Consider the following 25,576-nt stretch of genomic DNA (forward strand, 5'->3'; position numbering starts at 1 on the left):
AGCCATCTGAAGTAAACGTATTTGTTCTATGCAGTTAAATTTTGCGCTAAAACAAACGGTACGCTTCATGGGCCATTTTCTTTTTTATTTATCGCGCACGCGATTATAAAAAAAAGAAGGGCCGTCGGCCAGGATACCCGTCTCTAAGGGCCATAATCCGCGGTCTATTGGTCCAACCGCCATGTTTTTCAAGCCACCGCGGCGTTTTTCAGCCGCAAAAATCCCGCCAGTGGCGAGCGCATTAAAAAAAGAAACGGGGAGCCACGTACTGTGGTACTACTACTGCACGCGCGCACCACACAGACGCTATGATGGGGAAAAAAAGAGAAAGGAAAGCCACCGCTGTACATTAGCATCTGTCTGCTTTTCGTGGGGCAGTGTTTCTCCAATAAATACAGATAAGTTGTTGATCCGCGTGACCGCACAATTATGCGTTCACCGCATACGCAGCGCACCGCAAGCGTAACTCCGTCCATATCTATTAGGCCGGTGAACCTGGTGAACTAGACCTTCACCCCAAACTACCTCTCCATCGGTAACGGCTTATCACCTTAGAATCGTTTATATTTGACCAAGGTTCAAGCACCCTGCCTGAATGAAACGCCCCACAAACAACAAAAAAACGATAAAATATGTTCTGCCCGTCTTATGGTTTCGCACAGGGCGGTGGCGCCATCTGGGTGAACGTTTGCGAATGCTCCAGAAACGGCAGGCCTGCTGCCGCCAGAATGGTACGCGAAGCGCCGGCGTTAGATTCTCACTGAGTGAAAGCTTCAGTGATGAAAGCCTGTCTGTGCATGTCAGGGAAAACCGTGGCGTTGTGAAAAACAGGGCCGGGTCTCAAGACGTGTGTCAAAGCTAGGAACTATCTGAAACGTTTCCTGCACATTCGGCGGTGCATTAGCTATGTGGCTCGCCTGGTTTCGATCGCGTAGCCGGCTCCCATTCATTGATGCAACGTGAGCGCCAGAAAAATGAAATTCCACAGCAAGAACAAATTCAAGGTGAGCTTCTTTGCTGCAGTTTTTATGGAAAAATAACACTACACAGTGCAGTACCAGTTTTGTGATGCCTTTTGGCCACTGTAACGGAGTTCCTCAGCTCTCATCTCACCAAAAGTGCCGAAAATGCATGCAGCTGCCAAACGCACTTAAATCACCCGTGGCATTCGATCACTTGCGCGTGAAATTAATTGAGTCAAGTCCAGCCAGCACTGGGCCTTAGTAACGCCAATTTTTTTTTACTAATGGAGTATACATCAATGGATGTGAAATGTATCCGAAATACTGCTGTTAAATACCAAGCGATCCCCGCTACGTCCACCAACCCTCCCTTAAATAAAAAAAGAGTGAATTATTTTATGGACACAGCGCTAATACAGTATTAAACAGAGCGAGCGCCTACCTGAGCGGGCTAGCAGTTAGCGCTAGCTTTGCATTCTGATAGTTATTTAGGAACTTTTGACCCTTGGTTCGCTGTTGTACGTGGTTATTGGTCGTGGTTCCTTTCCAGCCGGCACAGAGCCTCGTGGCCCGTGTTGCCACTTTACCTGGCTGCATATTAAAACTACTGACGCAAACTCTTTAGACCCATACCAGGGACAAAAACCGTCGACATTTATAGTTTAAAGCGGTGCAGCAGTTCTCTGCAAATTACATTCGACCAAGGCAGCACAAATCGAGAGACCAAGGTAATACAAAGGGAGAAATACGAAAAGCGGTGTTATCTACGTGCGTGCGTCGCCCGTTTTTCAGCACGGCGGTTAGCTTTGCAACGCTGCTAAAACAGCTGCGATAGCGGCAGCATGGTGAGAACGACTGAATCGGGCCTTTCGAACACGTGACCTACACCCTTAAAATTTATACCTTAACGTTTAAACAAACAAGCAGAAAGTTTGTTGGGCAAATTGATCGCCTTAGCGCAATAAAAGTACTGGTACAGTCAACTAGTGCTGGTTAGAAAACGCATGATGATGATGAGTATGTACATAATGGCGATGAGCGCACGCACATAAGTGATCAGAAAGCCTACCCCCAAGTGCTCTCTCTCTCTCTCTCTCTCTCTCTCTCTCTCTCTCTCTCTCTCTCTCTCTCTCTGTCTCTCTGTCTCTGTGTGTGTGTGTGTGTATAATATATATATCCACATCCACACACACAGTAAGGTATAAGCTGAGCAGTCTTGGAGCAGGGCTTTGTTCGGCGAGCTTTGTCTTGCGTGACAGGGTAGCGAGCCTCGGAGAAAAACCAAGATGGGGGATGATGATGATGATGATGATTATGGTGGTGGTGGTGGTAGAACACTGTGAACGATGATTAAGAAGAGTAACTGCTTGGATGGCCATGCCAAGTAAAGCGGATGGGACCGGCGCATAGCTGATAAGTGGCACGTAGCCTCCGTCACATAACCACGGGGGGTAGGGGGGAATGTTCGGATACCGATGTACATAACTTCTTATATATATTGCGAAGGGGAATAGCAGTCACGACGGTAGTTGGTTGTGGGAGTTTAACGGGGCCGAGCGCAGGCCCAGCCGGAGCCGGAACGAGCTCGTGGGCATGAACGTCCGAGTTGGTCCTTCGTCGTCTTCACAACAATCCCCGGAGCATACCCGATTGGGCGGATGGCGCTTCGGCATCTACTATTCATTGTTGTGCCGCGTTAGCTCTTCTTGTTGCAATATATACATACACACATACGTACATACATATACATACATATATAAAGAGGCACGGTAGCGCTGTGGGGGCGTGTCTGCGTCCGTCCGCAGTGCCTCAAGAATGGAGGAATATATTACATTATCCCCACGAAAGTGCAAAAAAATACTTCAGCGTAGGCATAACAGGTCGCGCCGACCACAGGTCATAAAAACATAGACTACGTTTTGGGGCGACGAAATGTCAAGTGTGTGTTTTTATTGTCTGTGGCTTATTCTTGCAATGATCCTTCCCTGTCAGACGAGTGTTCCGTCAAACTGTCGACTTTAACATAGTTAAGTGCATCGATAACTCTGGTGGGAACTGTCGCGGACGTAAGCTCTAATACAAGCGTCCACGCGAGCGTTGTAATTTTACTTTTCTGGGACAAAACCTAGAGAACACCGTTGCATGAAATGACACCGCAACAAAAACATGTTTTCTGCCAGCGATGCCGTTGTCCGTTCTCCGCTTCGACCACTTCTTGCGCTGCCAGTTGCCCACAAATTCCTGCTCACTCAATTAAAGTTGAAACCTTCCACATAGCACAACAAACAAGAAAATGAGTGATATTGCTCAAAGTATCCATCAATAACGTCGGGCCGAAGCTATAAACACATCGCCGGTGTAGCGGCGTTGTTTTGAGGGGCGTGGAAACGTATTGAACCATGTGGGAAATGCTGTCTACTATATGTGGCTAAAAGGGCCGCTGGTTAGGAAGGGCAGGTTTCGGAAGGGTATATATGCCAGCATACTATCGCAGGCTCAAGTACTTCCCAGGTTTTCTTCCCCCTCGTTGCAAGAGGAGGATGCAGAATTCGCACGCTCTCATTGTCACAAGTCGAGGTTTTCACAAATCGATCTGTTTCCACTAACGTTCGGCGTCATCAAAGCAGCCTGCCGGCTCCACATACCGTTATAATGCTGCAAGACGCCCGCAGCTGTTGAGGAGGAGGCCTCCCGGCATACACCTAGTTCCTTTTACCGCACAGTCTAAAGGGACACCAAGGTGATGGGAATGGGCACTCATGCCACGGAGGTTGGAGGGTCACAGATTTGCGAGTGGTGACCTTCTGAATGCCTATAATAATGGCCTCCTGAGAGCTAGACTATACATAACTTCATTAATTGTGATTCCCAATCGACGCACCTGTTGGGACTCTGAAATGACACTTTATTGAAAGCACGGATCCTCACACTCTTTGGCTAAATTTTCGAACACTGACTTCGTCGAGGGAAGCGGTGCCGATTTTTAAAAGTTCATTCCGTCATCGGTGACGGGAAATGTCGCTCTGCGTCGCGAAAATAGCGCAGCTGGCACGGATAACCCGGAGAAGCCGCCTCACGGAGCAAGTTTACGGAAGCCGTCCTTTGAGCGGGTGTCGGATGCATTCGTGTCGCATAAAGGGCGCCTCGACACCGGCTGCTCAAGCGCCGTCATGAACACCTGCCTCGCTTGTCCGCCGGGATGTTGGCCACAAACGCGCGTCCTTGCCATGCCGCTAACCGAGCGCGACAGCATGGCGGAGTGTGACATATCGCGCTCTCCGCACTGCCGTGCAACGCGACACCACGCTTTTCTGCTCACAACGCTTTTATAAGGTAAACGAAAAGACACACTCCTTTTGTAACCGCTTTCTTGCGTTCGTGCTGCATTTGATACGCCTTATGTCTCCCATACGCAGCATGTCGATAAAGAAAAACCACGTGTACACCGGTTCTCGTCTATTCAAAGCGCATAAATTAGTTATCAGCGTCTCCCGCCATCATTTCTTGCTTCAGTTGGGTAAACCCAGCAAGTCTATTTCCGTATGGAAGAATCGGCAAATGGCTCGTCTTCAGCCACCGCATCCAAAGCGGATGACTTCTCTCTATAGCTGTGCTGTACCCGTGCCGCTTGACATCCGCCTAGACATCAGCGTCGGCCGAGCGCACATGAATGGAATATCAAGCGTTTTACAATGCGGGCCGCTCACTCCGCAACGCCGTACAACTGGCACGGCGCCAGAGACGGAAACAGCGCGACGGACGAGACGGTCTGTGCCACGCCAGGGCTGACATATACGAGGAGTGACAGACGCCAGGACACAGGCACTCGCCGGCAGACGGCTGAAGAACCGCCGCTGGCAGGTCGAGAATTCAGAGTAGCTGCGGGGGCTGCAGGAAAGTCTGCCCCGGAGGCAAATAAAATCCCGCACTTCGACGGGCCTTCTGTGTTTCCGTCAGGGGCACGTTGCCAATGATTTATTTCTCATGCGGCTAAAAAAAAAAAAAAAGGGGGGGGAAAACAAAATTAGCAGCGAATGTGACGTCAAAGCTTGCTGTGACGAAATGGCGGGCCGCTGGCGGCAGCAGTTCCTCCCGCGATGAAGAAGGCGGAAAAAGTAAACCCAGTTCCACCCAGTGTAAAATCTCCTGAAACAGCGGAGCTGTGGGTTGTCTTTACGAAGGTTCCTTTTATCGTCCGCTTCTTTCTTGTGCGTTATGTTAGAGTCATCTTAGCTGCTAATTGTCATCCTATTGGTGTCCGGATAGTTCGGTAAGACAACAGTTACAGCCGTTTTATGTACCCATACTCCCTCCGTTGATGGCCATCTATTGGTAGCAGACAGTAATTCTGTGACGTTTACCACTTCACTGTGAGCTAACTAATTATGTATGACTAGTAAATGGAACTCGGCGTAATGGTAGTCTCTCAGCGGCTAATCATCATATTATTTGTTTTGGGATACTTTAGCTGACGCACGAGTTAGAGCCGTTTTCTGTAATCATACTCCCCCCGTAAATGGTCATGCTTCACTGCATGCGCCAGAGGCAATGTGGGAAAGCCAGCTTACAAAAACATTTTTTTTATTTTAAGTCGGCTTCATTTTAGGCTCAAATGCATTGCTGGAAGACATCTTTCCATGGGCTATATAAGCTGTCTTGTATCAAAATGCGAGGGCCCTAGGGCCTTCGCATTTTTTATGAATTATTCTATTCTGGGAACTAGTTTTTGTGTGGCGAAAAAACCTGCTCCAGGGAAAATGCGACACGATACCAGTAAAGACTGCCGTCAAGGCCAGCGCTATTGCAGCTCCGTTGTCAAAGAGGAAAAAAAAAACAGGAATAAAAACATTGTTGTATTCTGTGGTCTGTCTATGCGAACACGTAGCAATATTTAGCCGAAAAGTATACAAAACATATATATAGGCATAAATGTTCGCTTGCGATTTCTTTTTGTTCTTTGGGCTTCGATTGGCGTGATAACCCTGCAGTTTTGCCTGCAGTAGTTGCTTGCCACATCGTAATTGAACACGAAACGTTTGCAACTCCTGTGCGAGTCAGTTTGTTCGATTGAATCTAAATATGGCAAGCCTTTGTTCACTGCACTTTTGTCCACTACGATTAAGCTAAATAATTACACTATTTCTGCTCGTTTTGTCATATATGCCGCACCAAACATTGCTGAAAACTAGAGAGAAAGCGACCTCACCAAAGCACGCACACGCACGCACGCACGCACGCACGCACGCTATGTGAGCTAAATTTGGAGCTAAGTGGGCTTTTTAAAATTAAAATTTAAATTTAAGATTAAAAAGAACCAATGAGCCAGCTATACACCCTCAATATATGCACCGTCTTGCGTATCAGATATCGCTTTACAATAATTTATGCGTGCTTTTTCTTGGCACATATGACGAAAACGTGCAGCGCATACTCTTAGAAGTTCGGCGTGCAAACTTTGTTGTTTTGACAAACTGTACTTTTAAAAGAACCTCGGAACACTTTTTCGAGAAATTTCAAGAACAGCTCTGCAGTGTCTGAAAGTATCAATGTGGCAACACATTAACTCATCATAGCGGGTAACTTTTGTCCTTCGTTCAGATTTAAATTTGGTGCGAGCAACTAAAAATAGCTATTCTCCGCCGCTGATCACTTTCTCCTTTACTTTTTTTTATTTCGAAGGGACTGGAAATATGAGCGCGTGCGTGCGTGCGTGCGTGCGTGCGTGTGCGTGTGTGTCCCCTATCGGAATGCTCCCTATTCTATGTTTGTATGTAGGCTTCGTCGACCTTCGCACAGTTCGCCACTTCAAAGAACGACAGCTTAGAGTGCGGCGGAGATGGGCCTTGCAACCAACGACGCAACTCGGTTTTTTTCCCGCCAAGCAGGCACTGATAAACCAAAACTGCTGCTGCCAAGAGGCGAGCAAAAACCTGCAGTGTTTCTGTTTACTGCCAGTGGCACGGAGTTGAACGGCCGATTTACCTGCAATGCAGACACTCTTCCGCCGCATCTGGCAGCCTTCTATCATCGACCCCACTTTTTTTAAATATAGCTCCCCCAAACAGGAAGGCACGCGCGGGCGAGTGAAAACATGCGGGACAACCTCGGCGTCATCACAGCGGAATAGTTTGCGCATGTCACTTTTCAAGAAGTATGCGCACTGCGAGCTATCTTTTCAAATCTCGCGTGTTCGACTCATTCATCCAACGCATGCACTTAATTGCCACCCTGGAAAAGCGTTTGTTTGGACATTTAAACAACAAACTAACTGAAGTCATTGCGAAGGATTATTTTAGGAACGATTGTTGGCACCATTAAGAACCGATTAAAAACTATTGCTACAAGATAACGGCTATTGCTTGCTAGCATCCGTTTCTTTCCTTGTTTTGTATAGCTGATTCAAGCTGATTTACGCCCACCTGAGTCACATGGGCCATATTGTCTGCCAAATGCCGCTGTCAATTTTATGCGCTAATACACATAAATTAATAAGTTTGCAGTAGCATGTACAGCCAATCAGGTTGGGAGGGGTTACAGGAAGGGAGGGTGCTGGGGACGCAATGTTGTCTGCTCAATGTTTTGCGCGGTATGTACACATTTATTTATCTATCTATTTATTTATTTATTTATCTAATACCCATTCCATCTAATTATCATTCCAGTGGGGGAAGAACACAACAAAATAATACAGAGTTGCAATCACCCGCACATCGGCCTTACAGCAAAGCAAGCATACCGTACATCTGTACAGAGCAGATATACACCACAAACAAGCACCCACAAAATCGCTAAGTTCATAGAACGAAAAGAAAAACAGTGTCGAAACAATCAAAACGTGTCACACCAACTTAGAAAAGAAAGAATCATTAGACATAACCGATGCAATGTCGCAGGGCAAGTTGTTCCAGTCGCGAAATGTTTGGGAGAAAAAAGATGGAAGAAAAAAAATTGGGGGGGGGGGGGGGGAGGAAATATATGGAAGCACGAGCCGTGGAAACAAGAAATACCTGCGAAGGCGCTACAAACTTAAGAACTGCATGAAGGACAAAGCCGTAGAAATACGCATGGCCGGTAAAGCACGTGGCCGGTTAAGTAGTCGCCTTGTAAAGCAGGCCGGTAAAGCATACGTCTATTTTCTGGGAGCTCATTTCTGGCCCTTTTTTTCGTATTCGTGAAGAGCTCGTTAGCGGACATAGTGAAGAGCGCTTGTTCTTCTTAGAACGTAAATGCTTCAGCTAGTCTTGTAAAGTTTTTTTTTTGTTTGTTCGTTTAATTCAAGCCTTGCCCAGGTAGAATTGTAACATATTAGCAGAAAGGAACGTAAACGCCGATCTGGTCCGGCGTTCGCGACCTTTCCCCGGTTCATTCGAACGGAACACAACCGGAGCAAAAAGGAAGATATTTCTCGCCTGTTGTCAAACCCCACCCGGACCAGTATTCCTTTTTTCCGGTCCGACAGCCTCCCCCCCTCCTCCTTCCCTCTGTGCAGGATGCTACACTGCAACATTTCTTGTATTGAGGAAAAGCCTACCTTATGAAGGAAAGCGTGAAGGGGCTGAGGAGAGCATTAGGCTTCGATTTTATGCCCACGGGATTCGTTATATTGAAAGTACGCAAATATATTTCGTTATATTTATGCTTCGACAGAGAAATTCGTCGGTGTTGTTCGCCGTAAACACAACACTCCGACTCCACCTACGCTTTCTCCCAGGGATCAGCCCAAAAAAGAAGCTGACCAGAGAGCAAAAGCAAATGCTCTAAGATAATTTTAGAACAAAAGCGTATCAGTGGAGAGTTTTAGCATAGCGGCTCCCGGAGGCTCGGGCGGGTGGCCGGACCCGACTGCACATGCGCGCGGGGGTAGGGCGAGGAGGTTGCCCCTCAGCGGAGCGAATGAGCGGGCATGACAGAGGCCGGCCCGCGGAACTAATCCATCCGACCGGAACGAATGTGCACCTGCCCCAGTCGGGCCCCGCTACCCGCCGCCGTAGCGTTAGCGGACGCCACCCGATATGCTAAAACTCTCTAGTGTCAAAACACTGACGCTGAGACGTAACTTCAGCGGCTGCGTGTGTTGCGTCTGCGTGCCTCGGATGTCGGCTCCAGCTGCAGCAAAACATAAGACGAAAACGCACTCGAAAGCCCGATTCGTTCGACGCGTATGCGATCGCTTGTACCCTTGTCGAGTACGAGGAAATCCCCGCCTTCTGGGGCGATTGGTGCAGGCAGTGGATGAAAGCACTGGCGACCAGTAACTGCAGCGAGCATTAACACACCTATCGCCGACAGTCACATCGCGCTGCGCCTTCCGCAGTAATTGCCCGAGAATCTTTTATTGAAGGGACAATTGAACCGAACGAACACTCCTTCGGGACGCGCGGTGGCCGCTGCGTACGCAGGGGATGCCACAGTCAAAAGAATGGGGCAAGTGTGTTCACGATGACGAAACAAGAAATAGACGAGTAGCTCGAGGGCCAGGGGGAGCCGTGGCGCTCACTGAGGTTCGGGCAAAGACAAGCTGTGCTGCTGAATCCCAACATGCATAGTAAAAGATATAGTAAAAAGACTTTCATGGTGTTCCTTGTAAAGGGGCTTGTTTAGTTGAACAGCGTCGAATTGTTCCATTGCGTAGCTTTGTTCAGGTTGCCGATTATCACTGGAAAGAACTGTGCCGTAAAAAAAAAAAAAAAAAGACGCAGCAGATTACATGCATGGTTAATCATGACATCAGCTGCGTGGAGCCAGAGTTGTTCAATTTTTACCAGTTGCGAAACTCCGCTTCAGAATCCGGGCCGTGCGTGCCCCCCTGCTCCGTTGAAGCACAGGAGCAAGTCTACTGGCGCGCCCCTAGGGGACAAGAACTGAACTTCGCTAAAGTATTACTCAATCACAAATTTTTGTAAAATAAAGCTTGATTTTTAAATTAGAGAACGTTAATTACGTAAAATGGACCTATGGTTTTATGGTTTTTCTTTTTAGGACTTACAGCAGCAGCCGCAAGTATTTGAGTCCTACTTCGACTTTCTGCCGACAGACGACAGGGTAGTCAACTTTCCCCGTGTTTGCCCTCAGCGGAAAAAAAAAGGGGGGTCAACCGAAGACCGGCTTTTGATACAGGGCTCCTAAGTGCAAAGGCGTGGAGATCACCTTCCGTCTCAGTCGACTTTTTCAGGACCTGCTTATCGCGTGTTGATTCGCGGTGCGGAGGACAAGATGCCACAGATGCCGTAGACAAGATAGAAAGATGCGTTGCACCCACGAGGGTGTTGTATAATATTAATTTACTCGATTGCTTGTGTGAGGACGCAGTAAAACGCAGAACGTATTTTTTTTCAAGGCCACTTTCGCAACTTAGCCGGAACAATCGGAGGCTGTCTGTGGGAGCTGTAATAACATACTGTGTCTTACGTAGGTGCCGGCCGTGTAAAGGCCGCATAGGGCAGGGGGCTTTTTAAACGAGCCGTTTGTAGGCGTTCCTTAAATATATATCATTTTCTCAGTGCGTAATACGCTTAATGTGACCGCCGTCTGGACTGCCGTCTGCTGCAGATGCTTAAAGGATATATCCGAACTTCGTAACTGTGCAGCGCGCTTCCAGTTGTTTTTGTAGGAATGTCATCTGCGCAGCCCACGGCAACGACTTGCAAAGGTCCCTCAAGCTATAAGCTCGAAGGTGGAGCAGTCTGTTATCTGTTTGAAAAGCTGAATTACATAAAATAAATGAGGTCGACACGAGAGTAGGGGGTTAAATATATCAGAAAAAAAAAAACTGTATTGCTTTCACTCGTGCTGAAACAACACGTCTTCTTTAGTCGAAGTCGCAATGCAGAGACAGAGAGAGAAAGTGTTTATTGAGCATATATTTACATGGCGAAGTTTCGCCTCTCGTCAGAGGGGCAATGCACAGCGGCCCACCCAAAACTTTTCTTCACGGGTGAAAGCGAAGCTCCCTCTATCTGTCTGTGTCCGACCCCCGCAGACGCTCTGGACCGCCTCGGGTTTCGGCTTTCTCGGAGAGCTTAGCGTCTGTTCTTGTTCTTTTTCTTTGCTGCTGGGCTTTAGGTGATTTGCTACATGGTGCTTGCGGAGTTTGCGGCATTAGATGGAGGAAAGGCGCCGGTTGAAAACCACAGCGTGTGACAGCGCCGGAACAGAAATTCGGACTTCCTGTCTGCGCTTTTAAACGGCTTTTAGCCCCCTTCGCAGCGATTGTCGTGGTGTACTAAGGGGCGAACATTGGTGCAGCTAAACCTTGATAAATACAAAAAGTCGTTGGAACAGGCACTTCCTTCGTTAATTGAAATTTATTTAATCGAAAAATCATGTCAGAGTGTGCTAACAGTGTCAGTTCACTTCCCGGTTGTACATATTAATTTACAACAGGTTTAAAAGTAATGCGTGGCCCTTGTCGCGGCTGATTTGCACTTCAAATCGTTGCTGGGTTGTCGTTATCGGCTATGTTGTGCCAAATCTACTAATTTACAACCCAGCCTGGCCCCGACAATTTCAGGTTGGTTCCAGAGCTCTTTTCTGGCTCCTTTTAACACATAATTTGGGCCACTTAATCGAGAGCCGCATTTAATTTTAGACGTGGCAACACGTATTCAAGAACACCGATCGGTATTTCCAAATTTTTATTTGTATTAATTCCACAACTGCGCTCACGGGGCGATAATTCTTTTCTGCATGTGTGAGGGCCCCTTTAGCCTTTGCAGCTCGGTTTTCGCGCACAACACAACAAGTTGTCAATAGACGAGATGAATACCAAGTTGATCTTCTTGCAAGCAGGTACAGCCGAGCTGACCTTGGTGACGTCGCCACTTACCAGCCAGGCGTAGGTAGGAAGCTTTGTTTCGATTTCTTGAAGCAAATGGCCATACGACGCCAACAGCGGCAGCAAAATTCCCGATTCTCCTCATTCTCACTTCTGTGGATTAATGCCATAAACCCCGGAAAAATAGGAAGCGCAGAGAGCCGGGAGGACACATTGAAGCGGCCGCTTCATTTCTGTAAATGCTCCCGCCACCGATCTGGAATTCCAAATCGCGCAATTGCAGATGGGGTGCAGTGAGTTCGACGGGTCATCATGCTTGAGCTTCTGGCAGGCAACGACCGCCGAGGGCACAAGTAGAAAGTGTCATTTTGTGCACCGGGCGCATTGATCATTTTGACGCTTCCCGCTTCAAAATCGAAATCCTATCACATATGTTTCTTTTTTTTTTTCTCAGCTAAGCTTGATAAAAAACGACCGTGGAAGAAAAACGACGTAGGAGTTGCTTCTGACAATCCTGGGAATCAAGTTTGGGCAGCGACTTCGGGGAAAACAAAAAAAAAAAAAAAAACTCGACCTCTAGTGTGCCTAGCTAGCTGTTGAAGAGAATAATAGTTCTCGCCATAACAGAGAATATACCAGACAATTGCTTGTGCACGTTAACGACCAAACATTGATATTTTTTTATTATTATTATTCGCAAACTATTGTTTGTTGAAGATCAATCACGAGGGCTCAAATTTCGCGCATTTCATGGTTCTAAAATTGAGTTACCTATACTAGACCGGGTTAACAATATCGCTTAGGCCTCATTTTGGCTCCAAGTTCGGCGCCAATGTAAATGTCGTAGCTCATGCTTGGATCCTTTCGGCTTGTGTTATGGCTCCTTTCATTAGCTTCCGAGCGGTAACAATGGATCGGCGTCACTCAGCATACATACGAACCAATGCTTGCCTGCCGTTTTCTTCTTTTCGTCATTGAACTGGCGTGCGCCGCGTATACACGCACTAACCACTGACGAACGCACACACACTGCGGCCCGCATCGTTTCGTTCGCGCCATTTAAACATTGTCCAGACACGTAACTCGAAGACAGGGAAAAAGAAAAAAAAAATAATGTGTTTAAGGCAGTTCTCTTTTGCGCCAAAAGAAGGCGCAGCTGTCTCGCGGTGCCACCTTGAACGCTCTCTGGTTCCGTATCGTTTCTCGTTAGTTACCTGCATCAGCTAATTGGCGCAAGGGTCGCAGGTCTGCGAAATATCATGCATGCTATCATCCGCTGATCAAAGTTCATAAAACTGTGGAAGATAACAAGTGTCCCTGCCCTGCTCCCGATACAGGGGAACGGAGTGAAACTAGTACTGTGCAGTGGGGCTGCTTTCTGCCGGGGAAAGGATTGGCGCGGAACGGCAATGTTGTTTTTTCAGCCTCTTTTCTATCTCACTCTCACTCTTACTCTGTTTATTTACTTTGCTATTGTGGTTCCGAGCTGGGGGATGCGGCGTTAACACGAGTGCACGCGGTAGATAAAAGGCCAAAGACCGTAAAGCCCCGCCGCAGTGAGGCGATGTGGCGATAAGCGACACCGCGGGCATAAAGAGTGGCGGCGAACACAGATAAGCAGCTTGCGGACAGAGAAAAAAAGAATGTGTACACAAGAAACAGAGTAAACTGTCACGAACAGGCGAGCATTCCGGTACGTTCAGCTACACTATGCGTGCAGCTGGCGTCCGATGCCCACGCGCTTGCGGCATGTGCGGAACCGCGTCTCTGACGCCGCTTATAATAATCGCTCTCTTTCCTAACACCGCATTGCAATGTGAATGTAATATTGCCCTTCTGCGCAAATTTATTTTAACCTCACTTCCACAGGCTTCTTTATACTGAAATTACAAGAAATATTTCGTTATAACGAGGCTGTGTGCCTCAATGAGCACAAAGTAACGTTAATCTCGTTACTTCGTTCTGTGGAGGTTTTTGTTAAAGTTCAGTTCGCTGTATGGAGGCTTAACTGTGTCAGTGTTCACGCATGCAGTGAGTGTGGAGTAACTAGAGTCGGGCATCAATGATTCGGCGTGCGAAGACTAAGCAAGGGCGTGGCGGGCGCGCTCAACGTGCATGAACCAGCTGTGCACACAAATTGGGTGGCTGTTAGACCACAGGTGCGGCACTGTGCCTGTCGACAACTAAAGCGCACACACTACTTCCAGACGTTCTTATGCAGGTCATGTCCTTTGTGCCTAAATGTCGTCAAACATAAACCGTGCTTTCTAGAAAACTGCCACAGAGGGGCTCGCGGATTCGCATTCGCTGTGTTGGCATCCCACGAGGCCGTGTATTCCGGCTTGGAGGGTTTGAGATTGTTTAGACATTTTCTATAAACCACGCTGACGAAACACGTGCCGCTCTGCCGGGGTGCCATACTTTCGGTACACTTCGTATCTTCGCCTAAAGCTTTTAGGCTCTTGTGATTGTCCAGTCTCCAACTTATTTTCCGTATTTGTTCTTTGAAGGAAAACCGAACGATCAGACTTGTATTGCAGCAGAAAACGGGCTATTCCCTCGGCGCATCCACGTTCGTGCGTAACAGCGAGGCATGATTAGAGCGAAAGGTTTACTGCGCCATGTCTCGTGAGGTCATTCATCGTGTCGCCATGACCTTGGGTCGCCGGAGTGCAATTGTGACAGGTGTGACGTCACGCCACGTCATCCGCTGTGGAGAGACGTAGCAACTGCGCTCGCTGGGAGCCTCGTCGCTGCGATCAGAGTTACTTGATATAGGCTACATCGAAGAGCTGTGGCTGCGATGGCACGTAACTGGGCGAGGGACTGACATATGGTTTAACGGCTGCTTCGCTGGCGCTTGGTCGCTCAGATTCGCCATGGATGGCGCGCCGGCTGGGCCGTCTGTACGGGCACTTCAGCTTTCGCTTGTGATAACTACGTTTACAAGTGTTAATAAACCTGTCCAGTTTTTTCTCCTTCGTCCTGCCTTTCTGTCCCCTGTTGTCGCCCGCGCACTCAACTCTGGAGCGGAAGCTCCGCTGAACTCAGTTGGCGCGAACGCCTACTTGGGCTGCGCCCCGCGCGTGCGAGTGCCAAAACTTGTTTGCTTGGTTGTCTGTGCAGGCTGCAGACGCTCTTTGCGTCACAGGGCTTTCGCCGTTTCGCTCTCATTCTCAAACCCGGCGCTCTTCGTTTTCCTTGCTCAGGTTGCGGGAACGCCGCGCTCTGCCTTCCTCTGGTGCCGGCTTTTTCTTTTCTCGGTCTGGCGATTTTATGTCTGGCAAAAGCTTACGTCATGCGTTAGCGTTTCTGGGTTGCTTTTTTTTTTTTTTTTGTCATTCGCTGTTCGTCGAGATGCCACCTTTGAACGTGGAGAAAAGGGGTTGCTTCCGAACCCTGTCCGTGCGCTGCAGGGCTATACGAAAAGTTGGCGCTCCGCTTCATTGACCCATATACAGGCCTTAGCGAACCTCTTCAGCCAATCAATTCGTAGCGTTACGTGTGATGTCACCGACCGTCGGTGCCGTTGCGTTGAGGGTGCACGTGTTTCACTTCTAAAGCTGTTTTTCCGCCGATCTCCAGTCCCTCGACCTTGCGGCCATGTTGGGCGCTCCAGTCGTCGGGGAAAATACTGTGAGCATCGTCTTCGCACCAATTTCTGCACTGGCCATTATATACCCACCCAGAGACGCTGCAAGCACCAGCGTCGTCTTCATCTACTGTCATCATCTCATTTCTCTGCCTCGCGCTGTCATGATCGCCGTCGATTTCTATAAATCGCTAGGTTTATAATTTTCCAGTGTTTTAAGAGGGTGCATTAGCCCTTCTCACGCCCGATTCCTGGCCAATCCCCCACGTGGGTATGTCCACGTCACCAGGAACAACAACAACAACAAGATTCTAGTGGCTGCTTGGTCGTGGATGCCGGAATGCTTTTCTGCCTCAGCCCTCATAGCTTCGGCGCTTAACACGCGCAACTCTTTCTTGTATTATAGTGCCTCAAAGATGGCTGTTGAGCAGGTGCTGAGAGTCATCGCAAAAGTACCTATATATATTGTTATAGCATGTACGATGCGTCAAAAGTTTATCCACGCGGAGCCCCTCCCGAGGCCAGACGACGGGCCAGGAAACTTCCACGAAATAATACAGTACTATGGACTGGCGAGGAAAGTGCTACCCCCTGCTCATCCGCAGCTTCGTAGGAAAGAAGAAATATACTGGAGAAGGTTACAGGCGGGGGTCTTCCAAACCCGTTATTGTACAGTAAGTGGCACCCGAAATTATTCGATTCCAAATGCAAAAAATGCAAGGAAACAGCGGATCTCGTCCGCGTGGCTTGGACGTGTCCCTCATAGAAAAAGCCTAACAGAAATGCTGCGTCTTGGTAGGCCCTGCTACTCAGCCAGGCCTCCAGCACTCAGAGAAAAGTCACCGGTCTCGCCCTATAGGAGCCGCCGAATCCCAAGAGATTCGGGCCGACTGATGGGGGGCACACCCTTCTGTGCTTTTGACTGGAGTAAAGTTTGCCCTCCTCGTCGTCTAATGGTACGCCCCCAGTAACACGCACACGCGCATGTGTGCGTGCGTGAGTTTTTAGGGCGCAGCCCTTTGTCGCCCGTCTCTGGGCTGAACCGCGTCGCCGTCGTCGTTACCGAGCGAACGATGGGAAGACCAACGAGTGAAAGAAAAGGCGAACAATGGTAAGACCGAGGAGGGAAAGAAAGCAAAGAAGGAGAGTGTCGCGAAATTGGGAGGGGAGGGTGGTTCGCCATGGCGGCGCGAGCCAGCGCTCTCCGAAAGTGTGCAGTGGGGGAGGGGAGGGGGCAGTATGCTGTGCCCGCACGAGGCGCTCGACGGCGCGACGCTTGGCGAAAACGTGAGGGAGGCGTGCGCGTGTCTATGATGTGCGTTCGCTCAAGACGCAGCTCGCGGCCGCTTCCTGAGACGCACTTCGCACCGCCGACGGAGAGGCTCCTCATCGCTGCCGTCGAGAGAACCCACGAGTGAGTGCTGCCTCAGGGCACTGCGGCTGCGCCCAAATATCACATGAGGAAGTATCATAATCGCCCGTCAATTTTTGCACAGGCGCACGCGCCACCTAATAAACGCAGTGAGGGAGACGTAGGCACAGACAAGAAATATATGATCAATGGCCCAGTAATGCTTCTGACCAGTGAAAAAGAGAATCTTTGCCTAGCCCACTTACGGGTCACCTTTTCTGCCCCACTTTGGTGCTCGCCCGAGTTTGAGAGGGCCAAGCGGCTGTCTCAGAGGTCTTGCGGGGTCGCCGCTGAAGTAAAGACAATGCCGTAGGGCTCGCCCTCCCCATCTAACAGCATTGGTTATCTAAACATTTGTATAGTGACGTTTGTCGTCGTTCCCGCCATAGGAAAGAACGCAGTCGCTCCAATGCCGGGGGGTCTCGCTTAGTGCCCTTAATATAAGAATGGTTGTTAAAACGCATTTGATGGGCTTCCCTTGACGGCGGCACATTGACGGCGGCAAAGTGATGCAACACTGCTGCGTCAGCAGTGTCAGTTTCCGTAGAAATGCTAAAGTTAGTTGGTTTTCTGTGGCACCGAATAGTTGAGTAGCGTTAGAGACCCGAACTTCGGCCAAAATGCCTATTTTTTTCTTGAGTGCGTACCAAGCCGATTATAAGCAATATAAGAAATATAAGCAACAACTAAGGAGAGGGGATCATTTTAAGCAACGGTTTATTGTGCCTGTAAGTGCCTATTTTGACTATATGGGGCTTTTGGCGTCTATTTTGACCATATGGGCCTAACGGGCTTTTTGGCGCCTAAAAATGCCTTTTATTTGTTATATGTGCCTTTTCTGTTTTTTCCTGTCGATGTTCTGCAAGGAGTGTCCTTGATTCAGAAGCCCGCAACTGGGTGTCTGTCGCAAGCCCTTTGCGAAAAAAATTAGCGAGGCTCGCCAAACACGCCGACAAACGCAAACCGTGCTCGACCTTGATAATCGGTTTATAGTGCATAGTTAGTGAATGGTGTTATTCCCGCAGCTATTCCCGCAGCTTCGCTAGTCATGTGCTCCTGCAGAACAGAATAGCTCAGTAATTTGTACGAGATTACTGCGCTTCCCTGTAGTACTATATACGGGATTCATCGGTGTTGTGAAGAGCTGAGGAGGCTGTTATGCTCTGTCAACGAATAAATACCTGCAGTCATTAAGATATTTATTCGAGGCGCAGTTGTTCCTTCAAGCAGCAGTTACTGATTGTGCCTCTTCCACCAGAGCCCGTTGTTGCCCCTTAAAAAACTCGGCTGAGGGCGGAAAAATACTACAATAACACTCGCCGGTGGTATTAACAGCTTTGCAGTTACCCCCCCCCCCCCTCCCTCCTCCCCCGTCGGATGAGGGAGTCCTTTCTTTCAATATTACGTTGCTTCCAACACATACAATAGCTTTATTGGTCTTTTGAGGGTGTACTCTTCGAGCATTGCCAGGAGGCAGCCATTCTTTTGCGACGACTTCTACTGACTATAGAATGCTGAGCTCATTTCCAAGGTTCAGGACAGACCCGCCACCATCCCCGAAGGACCAGTTGCTGATAGAGCCATTCCTGTCTGACATTCTGACATTCTATCTGACATGAAATTCCTGGATTTCCTCTGGAAAAAGAACTGCCGAAGGTTGTGTGCAGCAAATATTCTGGTCAGGGTGTCGAACCAAAAAAAAAAAATACCGTTTCGGTTACGACTCGGGTTCGGGTGAATTCATTTCGTTCCGGTTCAGTTCCGGTTCAACAAATCATGGAACCAAACCGGTTCGATGCGTTGAGTTCTCCGCGATGTTAGAAAAAAGTGTTTTCTAGTTTAAAGCGACCATAAACACAAAATATAAAAAAATTAAAATACTGCTTTTCACGACGGTGGTGCGTTTTCAAAGACAAGCTTTAAACTATTGGGCCAGATATAAGGTAAAACAAACGAGGCAATGATATTCACCTGCACTTTTCTCCACCAGCACTTATGTCGTCCTAGGGACTATAGTTTGGAGTATTTTGTAGAGATATGGGACAAGTGTGTCTCCTCGACATTTTTAGTTCGACGAAAAATAATATATAGCTGCTTGACGCAACGCATAACTTATGGGGTGTTATTTTGAAGGAAGCAAGCTTTTCCTTTCTAAGAAAATCGCAAAGACGGATTGGGCCACATGCACGTTGGACGGATCACTCAAAATTCGAACCTTTTCCTCTTCAAAACGCGAACTATTGCCGCTAACACCGCAGGCCTTTTTGTCTCGAGACTATGCATACTTTTAAAGGAGTTAAGTTATTTATTTTTGATTTAGGTAAGGATTTTTCCAGAATTAAAATAACAAGCGTGGCCCATATTCAGAAATTGCCAAAATGTTGGGTTCCGTTCTACGTTTTGGCAAGCTCAGGAGTTCAATTTTTTTTAGTATTATTCACCCGTAATTTTTTATTTGTCGTCCCAATCCTAGTTTATGTAGAATAAATGATTTATTTTAAAAGCCCTCTGCAATGAAATCGAGTCAGGAATTTTAATTTTGAAACCATAAAGAAATTCCATCTTGGATTTTTTTAACTTTCACAAATCGACAAAGTTGTTCTTTATCGTAAGCGAAAAGCAAAAACGCCCGTGTGTACGAGATTTCGGCGCACGTTAAAGATCCCCAGGTGGTCAAAATTAATCCGGAGCCCTCCACTACGACGCGCCTCATCGCCTGTGTTGCGTCAGCGCGTTAAACCCTACAATCAATCAAATGTTCTTTATCATATGCCTCGAAAACATGTTTCCATGTGTGTGTAGTTTTGTAGCTACAAAGCACGAGATATGATCTTGTTGGCTGTATGGTGGTGACATGCTAGAGTGGTTTGTAACAAAGTTCTGACGTCAACGTAAGGGGGCAAATGGCCGGTCCAAACTTGCCCGCTCTACGCGTCGTGATGAACTAACGATTGTACGCGGCACAGCGGCACTCGTTGACATCGCAGTGATGGCAGGTTTAGTTATTTGAACGGGCGGACAAAGGAGAGACGTCTAGAGGGCAATACAACACTTGATTTTGTACATGTGCGATGGCTGAAGGCAACGAAAAAGAGCAGAAAGTATTCCTGTATGAACTCTATGTGGAATAATTTAAACTTAAGTGATAGGGTTTTTCTCTTTTTTTTCTTTTTTTTTCTTTCCCCGCGCGAACACGTTCGCAAAAAATGTTGCGAGTTTGACGCCCCGAAGCTATGCCTGTGCTTTGAGGTGCGCCGTATATTGCAGGGCGACAGGAAAATTTTGAGCATGCACCTGGGTATCTTTAACCAGCGTTCAAATATCGACATAAAGGCGTTTTTAGTTTTCGTCTTCACAAATGCAGCGGCCGGGGGCGTCAATCGAAGATATATCCTCGCCAGTGGCTCAGCCACTGAATCACTCCTTCGAGTAACACTTGCCAAGTATTTACACGTTTCATGTGTGGGACCCCTTCAAGCAAATTATGAAATGCAACAAGAAGGAACGTTTACAATGTGGGCCTTCACCTTTGCGCAGTGCAACAATCTTAATTGCAGCCTGATTGCTCCTATACCGTCGCAGCGAACGAAGGGCAAAGTCGATGTTTCATATCGCCTGCAGGATACCGACAGTGTGTCTTCTTCAGCCTTGCACTCTGCACGCGGTATACCAGCAGCAGCATACCATTGCAACATTGGTGCGCATATCTCCCTTGATGTTACGAAATTGATGGTGCGAAAGAGAAAAGCACCGAATAGCGTTTACCATGCGTTATCAATAGCAGATGGTCGAACCGTTTCGGCGTGAACCGCTAACCGTTATTTATTTTTTCGGTTCAGTTCCGGTTTGGTATCAGCAAGCTCAAAAAATAACGGTTCGGGTCCGGGTTCAGTTGCGGGATAAATATTGGTTCGGTTCCGGTTTTCGGTTCTGTTCGATTCCGGTTCGACACCCTGATTCTGGTATTCCAGGTGGAACTAGGGCACTGGGCGTACTGAAGTACAAGCACGCTCCACCAAGTTCAGTGCACGTTGAGCGTTGTTTTTTAGCACACAATTATCGACTGAAAGGAGGTACAACTTCAAGCAGCAAATCATCGAGATGGGTCCGGTTTGTCATGGCTGTTAAGCATTCAGTTTGTTGTCGAATCACCCCGCATTCCACGTAAATCTGTTAAGATAGCAACTCTGATGTGGGTTATTTTCACGAAGAAAATAAAATTCCTTTCCCAAAGCACAAGACTTGTCCGCTGTTTTTACTGCAAGTAAAAAATTTCGTAAAATGCGCTGCTGAAGTAAATACGAACGAATTGAGCCTATATGTGCCTAAACGACAGTAAAGTTCTGGTCTCTAGTCATCACTGTGGGAATGCTTAAAGCAACGCCGCCTGTATAATCCTTGCCTAACGCGTGAGCGAAAAAATGGCCAAACAGCCACTCTCCTGTTGCTCTCTCATGCCCTTTCCCGCTCCGTAGCCTTCCTGCGTGCTTTCGTGTCCGCCAGCCAGCGCCGCTTCTCGGAAACTATGCAAAGTAGTTGACAGTTTGTCTAGCGTTCCCCAGGCAGTGCTCCTACGCCATCGAGGCAATCGGACAGACACACGCTGTAGAAGTGGGTGCAGTGTTCGCGACTCGCGAGCAGTGACGTAAGGCGGGACGTCCGTCGGCGCGCGCCACATGGCGGATGAGCGCCTGAACTAAGCGTCCCTACCACTCCCATAGGAAAGCGGTCGACGCGTTAGGCAATATTTATACAGGCGGCGTTGGTTAAAGAGACGTCGCTCAACACAAACAATGACGGATCTATTTGAAGTTTTTACGGAGCTACATGAAAATGTGGTTCTCGGTACTTCAGTTCACGCCATCGGCTTTTGACTTTAAAAATTTTTGGCTGTAGGCGTCTCCTGGCCAGACTTCGCCCTTCCTCTTCAGTTTCGGTATAATTGTCTTCAGCCCCCTCCGCCCTTCCTTTTCTATCGGATGAGGGGAGTCCTTTTCTTTCAATATTACGTTACTTCCAACGCATACAATAGCTTTATTGGCCTTTTGAGGCAGGGCTGTCTGAGAATTTCCAGGCGGCAGCACTTCTTTTGCGACGATTTCTACTGTGTTTCTTCATATCTGTCCAAACAGTGACCGTGCTGCAAGATGCACTAGCAATGACTGCTGTTCTCGATACTGTACTCCAGCTGTGGTGACGACGCCATTTTTGTTTTCAGGCGGGTATACTTAAGTATTTTGAAGAACAAAGACAACGACGCCGACCACAAGTCAGTTCAGTTTAAAGGAAATTAACGTTTCGGCTCCCACACGGAAGCCTTGGTCATCCCGACCAGACGGGCTTCCGTCACATCCTTGACATCAAGTATACTTAAGTATATAGATTATACCACACGCTCCTCATTTTAGTGAAGTTATTTGATGCAGTTTCTAGCGTTAATTCAAGTTGCCACCTTCTATGGCGTTGCTCTGTGGGGAATCACCGTTCCGGTAGCACGTGTCAACCTCAATCGCTCTTCGGAAACCAGGATTGAGCCGAGCCGGGTCGCACACGATCACCATTGGAACTGACCGTGTAGCAGCACCCGATCCGGATTAAGTTCGATCAGGATCGACTCAATCGCGATTGAAAGTGCCCGTGCGAAAAGGGGTGCAAGAGCTTCTGCATGTGCACCTGCATAACCCCCTCTTCATCCCAGAAACGCGATTTCAGCAACTCCAGTGGGCCCTCGTTCACTAGTCGCAAAAAGATAGACGAAAAGGCGGAGGTAAACACAAACAGGGCGCCTCCTCCGTCTTTTACCTCCATCTACCTCCGTCTTTTTGCCTGTCTTTTTGCGCCTAGTGAACAAGAACTTTAATCAACTCGCCCAGCTATCTGTTTTGGTCCTCGTAGCATCGCGCTGTAGGAGGAACGATTACAGTCGCCATGTCTCCAGTCAGCGCTGCGCTGCCTCAGCTTATCCAACACCGCGAGTTCGCTGTTTGTGTTGATAGCTTGATCAAGTTACTCTCGGAACTCCGACCAGCTAGCGCTCCTTCCGTCGAACTGGAGCAGCTCGAGTTTCGCGAGCTTCGTCTGACGGGGCTCTGCCGCCACTTTCTCCTGCTGCTGGGCTGGCGCCGACTCTACCCTGGGCAGACGATTCTCGCGAGTGTCGTTTATCTCCCGCTTGAGAGTAGCGATGCACGTTCCATACTCCGTTGTTCAAACGCAATCCTATCCAGCCTCCTGGTCGAGCATGCCTGGTTCAATCGTTCGATGGCGCCGTCGGTCCTGTTGCACTGTGCCTGGTGGACAGAAAGCTGTACTAGAAAAACTTTTAACTGTTTATCACTGTTCTCCTGGCTCTCGATATAGGCGTCAATTTCGGAAGGGAAAAAAAAAAAACTTTTATCACCTGTGAACGCACGGCTGCGCGTTTTTGTCTGAGTCGTTGTCTGGCTCCTTTGGGCGTCACCGCTGAATCTGCTAGGCTGGTAACGTTCTTTCTAGACGGGGGGTTCCTTGTACTTACGTTGAGTGACTTGATGTCGTGTCCTTGTCTCCTAACATCTAAGCTGAGGCACGGACTTTTCTTCTGTCGAAATTCTTGGGTGTTTTACTGAGCTGCATGAAAACGTGCTTTCCGGTACTCTCAGATCAGGCGATCTTCGTCTCATAGTCTATCCGCTTGTCTCGGCTTGGCTTTTTTTTCCGGCGGAAGGCGTTCGCTTTCGGTTTCGTTGTTCCACATTCACATTGCTTTGCGCATGTCTTCGGGCCCGTAAATGTGGCTCGTTAATGTGCTTGCGTAAATGTGCTCGTTCTTTGCTTATCAGGCGTCACAACTTACGCACTAGAGCAGAATTTTAATAAAGCGTGTTTCGGCCAAGTAGTCTGGAGCGTGCGGCGAAACTTGAGTGAACGCCAGGGGACCCCTAGAAACGACAGCTCGCGGAAATTAAATGAGCATGGCGTTACCTCTTTATGAGATCCGACGCATTTTATTGTCAATGCTCTCGAGTTTAGGCTTTCGCAAGCACGGAGCGCGCTGGATAAATATAGGTATATCCTACTACCCTGGTGCATTATTCACTGTGCAATGGAAACGCAGTTTCAGGAAACAGGAGGCACCCGGAGTCGTCGGAGCGGCGCTAGCTACCATACCCGAGCGTAGGAAGCAATTACATCCACCATAAACACCCAAAAAAATGGAGGGAAGTTGATATGGTATCGGACTAGTATTCCGAAGGACGTGGTTTCGGGTACCACTGGGGGAGCAGGTTTTTCTCCACTTTGAAAAACGGGCGAACTTCTTCCTTTCGTTGGCATTCTTGATTGCATCTCTCTCTCTCTCTCTCTCTCTCTCTCTCTCTCTCTCTCTCTCTCTCTCTCTCTCTCTCTCTCTCTCTCTCTCTCTCTCTCTCTCTCTCTCTCTCTCTCTCTGCGCGTGCGCCTGTGCGTGCCCGAGTGTACACACTGTGGCGAGGCATTATCTTTCAGCTTTGTTTCCTATGGCCAGACCACGCGGCTATCGTGTCTTACAAAGCTCAGCGTGCTCTCATTTTATCGCGTTGCCCGCTCGCAGCGAAGTGCCTTACAGAGTTCAGTGCGCGAAACGGACTTCACGCCAACTTTAGTACCTACCAACCGCCGGCTGTCAATTTACGGCGCAACTCGTTTGACATGCTTCTTCGCCGTTGCTTTCTGTATAATTTGTTTTGAGCACAAATTTCTGTATTAAACATTGTCTGATACTGAAATCTCACATCATGATTTTTCTATAATAATATTGCATTTATAACCTAGTTCAAATGCCAAGATGCCTTGAATCATATAAACGAAGAAAACGAATGTGCACCTAGACCGGTCATAATCATAACAACAGGCAGACCACCGGAGGAACAGAAAGGCAACTGAGGAAAAAAAAATGTCAGCGGATAGAAAACAGGCAAATATTTGGATTCGGATGGTGCAGGATGGCAAAGGTTGCAAGTTTACGGAAGAGGCCTTGGTCCTGAGGTTGACATACGACGACGAACATATATTTGTGCCTTAATTCTTCGAACGTAAGCAGTATGTTATCGCATTCTCCGTGCATGAAGAGAGAGACTGCCTAAAGGCTGGAAGCACCGATGGACTACTTACAAAAGTTTCCCGGCGTGCCGTCCTCGACTCGCGGTCCTTAGGTCCCTAGTCCCCCACGTGACGCGAGACGTCTTTGCTGCCCCCGTGGGGTGCTTCCCGCACAGCTCGCACGCATTGCTCGGAAGGGATGCGAAGGTGCGCCGATTCTTGCAATGTGTCGCGGCAGAAATGCGGCGCCCCTTTGTTGAACCCGCGACCTCGAGCCTGCAGGGCAAAGCGCCTTCAGCTCTGACTCACCCTGAACCCAGAGGGGAGAATTAACTGTTGTGGATGGAGTCACCGCTCTTGTGGGTGTTACACGTAACGCGAGTGATCTCGTTGTGACGAGTAACCGGTCTTCATCATGGTTCTATCTTGGTTCGAAGTTTGCATTAATGCGTTTTCACTCTCAAGCGGCTGTGTGGGCGAACGCGTGCGGTTTGGACGCCTTTATTTAGCTGAATTTGACTCGAAGAAGCCAGGAAGGTTTTCGCAGTCCCAGTATTCGAGTTTACACAAAACTACTGGCGCTCCTCTCGTGACGTCGGTCCGTTTGTATAAAAAACAAAAACAAAAACAAAATATCCCATATCCCGCACTTCTTTTTTTTTTTTTTTTTGCAGGCACGGAATTCGTACCTTAACGGCATGCAACTCACAAAGAAAACAAAAACGAAAAGAGCCTGTAAAGTTCGGGCACCTCGCTTAATTGACGAAAATCGCCCGGCA

General features: G+C 48.2%; 1 protein-coding gene across 2 annotated transcripts in view; it reads left to right on the top strand.

Moving 5' to 3' along the window:
* Window positions 1–720: 720 nt before the first annotated feature.
* Window positions 721–25,576, top strand: part of LOC144155492 (oxidative stress-induced growth inhibitor 2-like) — a 102,208-nt gene continuing 77,352 nt past the window's right edge. For both annotated transcript variants that reach the window (XM_077686971.1, XM_077686968.1), the window contains exon 1: window positions 721–1,004. Coding sequence is in view for 1 of the 2 variants with exons in the window: in XM_077686968.1 (XP_077543094.1) it covers window positions 975–1,004 (30 nt within the window). In the remaining variant the exon portion in view is untranslated. The remainder of the gene's footprint in view (window positions 1,005–25,576) is intronic.

The sequence above is a fragment of the Haemaphysalis longicornis genome, unplaced genomic scaffold, assembly GCF_048455015.1.
Source record: "Haemaphysalis longicornis isolate Haplotype H1 unplaced genomic scaffold, Haemaphysalis longicornis Haplotype H1 scaffold_1, whole genome shotgun sequence".
NCBI lineage: Eukaryota > Metazoa > Arthropoda > Arachnida > Ixodida > Ixodidae > Haemaphysalis > Haemaphysalis longicornis.